The 9433-nt window shown below is 36.6% G+C and overlaps 1 protein-coding gene across 1 annotated transcript; it reads right to left on the bottom strand.

Annotated features, from left to right (window-relative positions):
• Positions 1 to 1621: 1621 nt before the first annotated feature.
• CER10 (3-oxo-5-alpha-steroid 4-dehydrogenase family protein) lies at positions 1622 to 8434 on the bottom strand. Its single transcript, XM_089155651.1, has 4 exons — positions 8181 to 8434; positions 7945 to 7984; positions 2503 to 3257; positions 1622 to 2121 (listed from the first exon to the last, which is right to left on the bottom strand). The coding sequence occupies exons 1-4, from the start codon at positions 8247 to 8249 to the stop codon at positions 2053 to 2055; spliced, it is 933 nt and encodes a 310-aa protein (XP_089011777.1). The 5' UTR covers positions 8250 to 8434; the 3' UTR covers positions 1622 to 2052.
• Positions 8435 to 9433: the final 999 nt, after the last annotated feature.

Below are 9433 nucleotides of genomic sequence, written 5' to 3'. Positions count from 1 at the left end.
ACTTGATCTTTATTCATAATATTATGGATTCTGTTATAATTTTGTTGAATTTTTGTTCTTATATAAACAAGTTCATCACCAATATTTCTTTGGTGTAAAATTTCTATTTTAAGTTCATGTTTTTTTATTTCTAATGTTTCAGACATGAGTAATTCATATGTATAAAGATCAAATCCCATTGATGTGAGACTTTTATATTTTATTCCTTTTATAAGATCATACCAAGATAATTTTGTTTCTTTTTTGTCAAAATGATTTACTGCTAAATATATCACATATATTTGTCTTTGATTTTTAAACTTATTTCTTAATTGTTCTTTTTGTACTATAGTATTGGTTTGTTTAATAGAAGATGCTAACTTATCAAAGATTAGTTCGCGAATTTCTATTGGAAGAGTTAATCCTTGTTCAACATATGGTCGTGAAAGTTCTATAATATTCACAATTGTTTTGTAATATTCAAATAAACTGTAAAATACATCTTTTTTTTTTGTGAAAAATTATTACAATTATGCAAAAGATGAATATAAACAATAAATTTATCTACTACTTCCTTCATTATATAAAGTTTATAAAAACAGTAAAGAAAATTAACTAGAATTCAGAAATGTAAACTTACTAGTGGCAAGTGAATAGTAGAATGAATAGTGCTTGTGAATAGTGAAACGCGAAAGAACGATGATTGTGTATTCCTACTCAGTACTACCTAAGTGGATAAGATTCGCTAATCTTGGCCTGATGCAAATTTATACTAAATGAATGCAAAGATATCGAAGGGTTTACGTTTCCCGTGGTCATTACTGGCTTTTTCAATCAACTTGTCGAACATCCAAAGGCGCAAAACACCAAGCCTACAGGGCTCTTTCTATTCATTAGATCGAGACTTAAGGCAAGCTCGCTCATCAAAGTCTTAATGATAGAATTTCCTTTTGGGCAAGGGAATGCATTCCTAAGGAAACTGTCAAGAGACTCCCAGAGTTTGATTTTAAGGGAATAGATGGCCTTCATAATATCTTAATGAAATGCGATGAAATGATCGATCAAAACCACACTCTGATACCAATATAAGTGCGTGGGTGTCATAGCGCGTATGCGAGAGCCACACACGGGCGGGAGCGAACGAATCGTTTAATCTCCTCACCGTTGATCACATGATTTGATTTGATTTTTTTTTTTTCAGTATGTGAGTGCCATGCACTTGTGTGTGTATATATATATATATATATATATATATATATATATATATATAAATATATATATATAAAAGTATTTTATCCTTAAGACCAATCTTGTTTTGACATATTACCATGGACCCATTTCTCAAAATGACATTCCTATCCAAATATTCCCTAACGAATTACCCTCCCATCAACCGTACTCGCAACGTATCCTGAGCAAGGCCAAGATGTTCTACTCAACCAATCTCACGGCCGATCAAACTTTACCACACTGCTCAGTGAGTGACTGATGCCAAATCTATTTTCTTCTTTGGGTTATCCAGTTTAGACCTCATGATGAGATTGACAACTGGGGGGAAACAAAAGTAAACTGTATGATTCTTGCAGACAAGCAATTCGAGTAGAAATAGTAATGGATTAACAACAAACTCAAGATAAACACAGATACTCAACAGCCTAACAACCAAGTTCTTTGATGGATAAATTACAGAACAAGAGTTGAACATAGAAGCTCAACAGCCAAAAAGCGAAGTTTGACAAACTACAGATGAAAAGAGAAACTCAGACAGCCAAAGAGCAAAGTTATTTAATGGATAAACAAAAAACTACAGATGAACAGGGGAACTAAACAGCCTATAAGCAGAGTTCTCGAGGATTATATTCTATTTCCCATTTCCTTTTAATGTAAAGCAACAGGTTACCCATCTAAAACAAGCCAAAAATGTTTAGCAGGTTGCTTTTTCTCAAATCATAAAATCCAGAGGGTAGCACAGAAGTCAAAGTAAGGTGAATTCTAAACATTTCCTTGTCAAGACTTGACCTTCAGCAAACTTGGAATCTTGTTGTTTCATTTAAGAAGTTCTTTCTCTGAATTTCACAGGAATGGTGGCAATATTAACCAACGGCGTGGATACTTCGGCCTTCCGTCCTTTCCATCGAATAACTGCAGATGAAAGGTAAGAAGTTAGAAACAAGCTATGAAACAGAGGCTGGTGATGGAAGAATGGAATAAGGTTCACATTTATGGAATGCATACAGTTGACAAATTTTTAAGTACAATACTGGCATTGCCGATGAAGGTTTTTCTAGAAATCTATAGCATTACCAAATCTCAAAAACCTGATACACTTTGCGATGATATCAAGTGGAGTAAACCCCATACTTAAGAATAGATTAAACGGGACATACTAGATTCTACTAGCTTCCCTAAATTTATGTTTAGGCATAGACTGTTCATAAATACCAAAAACTATTTACTGGTAAAAGAAAAATCCTCTACCATCTCTTTTATGCGTGCAAAAGCAAGATGGCAATTAACAGTTACCTTTCTCAAGCGACGGTGCTTTCCAAGGGCCCAGTCAGTCATGATAGAAGCAGCCACAACAAGGAACAAATAGCCTGCAACTGTCTGTGTTGCTATATTGAAGCCTAACCATTGATAGATCTCTGTGGTGTAGTTTGCACAGGTCACTATATTAAACAGAAAGCCTCTTGGGATTTGGTACCCTCCACTCCCATCAGGGTTCCGCAGGTTCTTTAACAAGATATGGCAATAAAAGTTCGCAACTTGACAAATCAACCCAAAACCAAATCCAATCTTCATCTGGAGGTCACTTACGGGGGTATAAAGTGGGTGGTTCACATAGTAAGCTATGTATGCACCAAATGTCCAGTAGTAAGTACAGTTGCGGAAAACATTGGAGAGAGGTGAAGTTGCATGGCTGAACCGATGGATAAAAATGGTCTCCATCATACGTTTAAAGTAGTGAAGAGACCAACAGTATAATGCATAAGTCTGGACAGGGAGGATGGTACGTTCTTCTCCGTAGCCGAAGTACTTGTACACAGGTAAGAAGTAGAAAATGGGATATATGATCAGAGGCCCCACATACTCACAGAGAAAAAGGGTCCTGTAGGAAACCTGTGGACCCAGGTCTTTAAACACCACAGTCAATTTGTCTGTGTTTCCATCAGAATAATCACGCAAGACTTTTTTGCGGTCAAGAGCAGTAGCCCTCTCCTTTGATCCAGGCTGCAGAGGCAAGGTGAGACGCTGCCTAGCAGGATAGTATTTTTTGGCTGCTCAAAACCAGAGAGTGATATTAAATATCCAAGTTCCAAAATTGAAGTTCTTCATATATAAACAAAGATATGCAAAGCTAAATAACTAAGTAGACAAAATGTTAGCTAAGAGAAGGTAGAGCAAGGGATTATGGTTGCAAGGAAAATTCAAATGGAAAAATCAACATATGATTGACCGCTGGATCTTTCTAAAAAGTTGAAGTTGCTTAAAATAGACTTCAGTTATAATCTTTCCAATCAAAAGTGTGCATACAAGGGGTACAGAGCCTGAGAATGCATATAGAACCATTTACCAAATAAATTCTTGAGAACAAATTCAAAAATTCTCTAGAATCTGAAAAACCCGTATTTTAATTGCACTAATTCAGTTTTCTTTCACTGTAAAAATTAAAAATATTGACCAATTAAGAATTGCAAATTCAGAATTTATCTGAAACTGGTTCTGGCAGTAGGAACAGAACCAACTTCCAAACTCATGTAGAACTTTCAATTCAGATGGTCGTTCACCCTCAAACTCTACAACTTGAGTCACCATCGGATAGGGACAAACATCCTCAGACATTAGTTAAAACTGTACTGTTTCAGATGCATTCTGAAGATTTGTTTTCAGTCCTGTGGAACTGCCAACAGTAGGAGAAAGCGGGAAAACAGTAGCAGAATGGGAGAAGAACAAGGAACAGAAGGCACTAAAAGAACAAATAAATAAATGAACAGAATAAAAGAAAATGTAGTAACAGAGATCCGACAGGAAGAGAAGAAGATTGAAAGAAAGAAATCCGATCAGCCAGAAAGAAGGAACTAGCATTCAACTACTCTGTCCACTATCAGAGAAACCAGCGTACAACTTGAACAAATTTCATTTCCAGATGTCTGAAAATTGATGAGTGTATGTTCCAGTATAGCTAACCTTAACACCAAAGTCGAAATTGAACTAGTAAACTGAAAATCAGACTTTTGTCTTCTATAGTAGCTGACCTAGCAGGAACAATATGTACATTAAATTGACAATAACTTTACCCAAATAGAATCTAATTTTCAATATGCCACTACTAGACCTACATAGAGTTTCCTTTTTTTGCCTTCCCTCTTTAGTCCGGGCTTCCACATTGAGTCATGCTAGTCTAACCTAGTATATCCTACTGCATTGTGTGCTTCGGGAGAAGAGTACGCATGTAACTGCTATGGAGAAAACTTCTATACCAATAATTACATTACATAGTTGTCCACATGGTTATTAAAGCGGCAAAGTGACCAAAGCGATTGGGGCTTCGTCTTGGCGATTAGGCGATTAAACGGCGCCTAGGCGGCAATAAAGCGACAAAAGCGGTTTAGTCAATATTTTTAATATAAATACTTTTAAACTACTTTTTATAATAAACTAAAGTACTAAACAAACATTCAACAATCACATTCATAAAAATAAAAATAAAAAAACATTCAAGAATCACAATTATGAAAAATTATCCAAAAAAAGAATAAAAACATAACTTCATCTCATCAAGCATCATAAGATTCATAACAATAATTATGTAGTATGTACTAATGTACTATATCAGTAATCAATGTGAAAAATGAAAATGAAAGAAAAGTAGTATGTACTATATAATCATTGAATATGGCTTATGCTTCACATTCTGTTGCCGACAGACACTTTGGGTCTCAGAGTTCATTTGGAAATTTGACCTTGATTCCGAAATGGCTCACATATTTAAATTTATATACGGCATTGTAGAATAAATTATAACTAAAAAAAATAAAGAAAAAATAATATTCACAAATTACAAAATGTAAAAAAAACGGTTGCTATAGCATTTAGGCGGCAATATGACACAAAATGCGGCAAAGCGGTAGTGCCTAAGCAAAAAAGCGGCAAGAAATCAGCCCGTTAGTTAAGCGGTCATAATTTAAGCGGTTCAAAACCGCTTTGCCGCCTAGGTGGCCGCTTAGGCGCACCTAGGCGGACGCTTTAATAACCTGTTGTCCACATCCCTAGGTGGTGCTTGGTGTTTCAGGTGCGTTGGTCAACTTGATCTCCTTAGTCACCTGGGCATGCGCCTAGGACACCTTGCTAACCTCACCTTCTCCATCAGGTCCACCTGAGAACTGTAATAACTATGAGAGTATCATACTACCATAAGATGAAACATCATAAGAAGATAATTCTATTATTAAGAGAGGACCACGTACACCTGAGATACTTGTGCTTGCAGTATACTGATGGCTGATCTAAGTGCCATATGACTGTGCATTTAAGTTAAGCACTCATGATCTTGGCTGAAAATTGTCCTTCACAAGTCTTATTGTTGTTGAATATCAACATTTACTAATGCTACAGGAGCTATTCTTAATGTATATCCACATTCTAATCATCCAAGTTTCATAACTTCCTCCTGATATTGGTTACAAATGCCACTTCACTGTCATTGAAGTGATTCTACCTCATGCAAATCAGAAGAAAGCTTACCAACAGGAACAGTGTTTCTTTTATTTATTTTTCTTTATTCAAATTTCCAATGAGAGGCTCCATCAGGCTATGCTAAGCATGCATTCACATTCTGCAAATACACAATCTCATTCTCAGAATGCAGAAGACATTCTCAGGGGACAGTGAAACCATTGTTTGGATAGTTGGAGACACACTTGGTTAAATTGCATTCTTGCTTTTTAGAATGCTCAGCCATTCCATCTAACATGTAACAGTCAAAATCTAATAGCCAAAGTAACCAAATTCTAATTGTATGATAGTGGGACCAACACATCACAGGATTCATATCGAACACTAGACATTGTAATTTCTTCCACACAAAATTTGTTGGTAAGAGAATTTGGAAGTAGCAACATCCAGTAGTGGTCTCTCCCTCGCCCTCGGCTTTCGTCCATGCAATAACATGGTAGGCCACGTCTTCCTTCCTTCCTTTTTTTTCCTAGCTTTTGCACCATTTATCATTTCAGTAAAAGAAGTAAGAGAAGTAGCTGAATCCCTTCCTTGCATGAAAACTGCCTGCTTCTGCTGAAAATTGTGGTAGGGGAAGGGCTCAACAAGGAATTTGTAGCAAACTAGCAATGGAAACCATTCAGGGGAGAGATATTCTTCACAGTTGGCATATTGCTTGATGCACAGAAAGGAGGAAATAAGCGGTGTGCATCCTCCCTCATGTTGGTGCTATCTTGTGAAACTAAGGGCCAATTACAAACCAAGAAAATGGAATGGGAAAAAACTGTACTCTTAACATACCTTGCCCTTGGACACAGTAGAAAATTCTGAAAACAACAATTGATACCATACTGTATTCCATACATTTCAGAATGTGTTCTCAGTCCAAAATGCATTCTTGGAATGCATATAAAAAAGACAGCCTTAATATCAGGTGACTTATCCATTTTCTACACTTTTTCATTATAGGTGATGTAATTTTTCCAAACCTTAAAGTTCCCTGTTGATATGATATTTACGGGTCACAAATGCAAGGACTTCAACCACGTAGTATAACAGAGTGTGAGACTTCCATGATCTTTGTTTTGCTTGGATGTGCAAGTTCCCTTGAACTAGTTATTGAAAAGTAAAAATTTATTGATATATGTGTAGTATAAGTAATCATACAAATACACTACAGGACAACCAATTTAGTGAGCTGAATCAAATCCCATTTTCAACTAGATCCTTGGGCATACTAACCTCTAGCTTCATGAAGTTGTCAAACCCCTTAACAGCTCATCTCAGCTTCCACAGAAGAAAGAATGCATTTGAAATAAGATACCAAATCGATCTAATATAGTGAGTATAATGCAATGGTGATCTAACATAGTGAGTATAATGCCATGGTACTTCTGTCCACTTAACCATCCTATGACACCAGTTGGACTATCTCAATCAGGAAAGGTGGAATGCCTCCCATTCAGCAGTTCCACCCAGTTAATCATGTTTTCACACGACAGTAGTCGTGTTGACAAATCTTAAAGAATGCATCTATAATTTCTAACTGTGATTTTGGAGATATTCTGTTCCTAAGGTACCCTTATTTCAAGGACTATACATCAGGAGAGAAAACCCAAGAGATATATTCTGCACCACTGGACTAAGCCACTCAACTTATCAGACCTAAAAGAAACAAAATCTTCTTTTACTCTCTCTGGAGAAATGCGAACCAATGAAAGAGGGTTAAAATACAGAGGGATATACATATATCAATAAACATCGCGGCAGTATCCTTGCATCCTATGGAGTCCCAAGGAAGAGGACTGCTCGGTTTTACACTGTCCCAAGGGTAGGTCATTTCCAGATTAGGATCATGGCAGTTAACTGACAACAACTCCCAGCTTTAACTCCATCATATTCAATATAAATTCACACCACCACCAAAATTTGTAGGTTTTCAACAATTAACAATGCAGGGTAATTCCTTAGCAAGATTGCACTTTTTGCACCAAAATTGGCTAAATCTCCATTAAATGCTAAGCATGCTAAGCATCTATTGGAAACTGGAAGAAGAACCAAGTCTAAGCATCTAAATTACCAAGGTGAACTCTCTAGGTGTAATAGAATATCCCAACATTTCCCTCATTTTAACATACATAATAATAAGTCTAGCATCGATAATCTCAGGCAGTTTAGAGCCATCATATTAATAAATATAAGGTTGAAAATTATGGATGAACAATCATAGTTCAATAACAAATTACTTACTTCTACTGTGAATTGCATTTTGCAGATCACCAACTGTAGCCTGCCAAACAACAAGAGACAAAACACTTTCAAACAAGAACAAAGACCAGAACAGAAAGCAAGATGAATAAAAACGAAAATAGCTCACAAATCTTCCATAGATCCAGAAAATATCTCCAGCAACTTATGAAAATTATGATTACAGAAAATCCACGAAAGAATAGAGAACTGAAGTGACCCAAAAAAAAAACACATACCGAATCATCCAGATCAAGCCCACCCTTAATAATCTCTCTACCGCTCCGTGAAACCACAGTCACCTTCATATTCGGAGAAAAGAACCCTTCGCTCTCTACGGAAGCTATTCTAATCTCTACAAGAGAAAAAATTGGTCAAAACAAAAATCAGACAGAGGAAGGGTCATCTTTTTCGAAACCCATGTCCTAATTTTATATGCTCAAATTGTTGGGCGGAGATTTCGGAGTCGAGTTGGTTGAAAAGTTGCAGTAATAAGGATTCAGTTGCATTAAGTAATTTCCGGGGCCCCTGGCCCCCTGTCATACTCAAACAGGCTAAGCTGATGGCCCGCCATAATGGCGTGTGGTTAGGGTAGGAGACCTAACCAATGTTCGTAGCTGGCTGTTGGCAAGCCAATTTAGAATGTCTCGTTTGGATTTTTGTTTGCAGCGGCTGCCAATGGTGGTAATCGCCCCACGTACTCAAAATAAGATTGAACGATAAGAATCAAATAGCAGGGATTTATTTATAAATAATATTTTTTTATTTTTACATATTAAGTATTTAAAGTTTACTAATTTATAAAATCACCTCTCTTATTTATCTAACTCCCAAATCCATCTCCTCTCCTCTTCGTTCCTGAAAATCATGTATGCAACAAGGGTTTCATTGAAAAAAAGAGGTTGAGCGTAGGAGATGGAGAACAAGTCGAAGCTATGGCGTTTCAAGGGGAAGAAGGATTTGAACTTTGTTTCGGATGCCAGCATCAAAAGCATGCTCAACAAGCTCCATGGAGTGGGTTGGTGCTTTGCTTCAATTGGAGATGAAATTCTTTGAAACATCCTCTCGAGACTATCATCCTCTTCCTTCATGTCTGCTGCCTACTGTCCTTTTGTAATAAGCTAAATTCGACCTGTTCTTGCGATTCTTTCCTGGATCATCTCCACACCCAAATATCACAACCGTGATCATAGTGAGAGACCCAATAATCACGCGAAACAGAAACCCTTCCTCCAGATGAGATTGGAAACAAGATTTCATCTCATTTGCTTGCCCTAGATATTCTTGCTTGGATCACCCCAATTGGACTTTGAATTTCCTCAATTTATTTCTAACCACCTCACATGAGATCGAAAACTAAGAGATTTTACTTTAGGTACAAGAGATTTTTGATAATTAGGTTAATTCCATGCCCTAAGGGCCTGTTTGGTTACTTGAGTCTGGAGATTTCAAAATTTTAAAGATTTCAAATCTATAGATTTCAAATTTATGG

Source organism: Hakea prostrata, chromosome 5 (assembly GCF_041222555.1).
Source record: "Hakea prostrata isolate BN-2017 chromosome 5, UWA_Hpros_2, whole genome shotgun sequence".
Taxonomy (NCBI): domain Eukaryota; kingdom Viridiplantae; phylum Streptophyta; class Magnoliopsida; order Proteales; family Proteaceae; genus Hakea; species Hakea prostrata.
This window is presented reverse-complemented; position numbering and strand designations above follow the sequence as displayed.

Bases quoted from the DNA above. Each gene is read 5' to 3' on its own strand.
- CER10 (XM_089155651.1), bottom strand. From the start codon at position 8,249: ATGAAGGTGACTGTGGTTTCACGGAGCGGTAGAGAGATTATTAAGGGT. The intron at 7,985-8,180 runs GTATGTGTTTTT...GTTGTTTGGCAG, and splicing joins GGCTTGATCTGGATGATTCG to GCTACAGTTGGTGATCTGCA. The intron at 3,258-7,944 runs GTAAGTAATTTG...GGTTTTGAGCAG, and splicing joins AAATGCAATTCACAGTAGAA to CCAAAAAATACTATCCTGCT.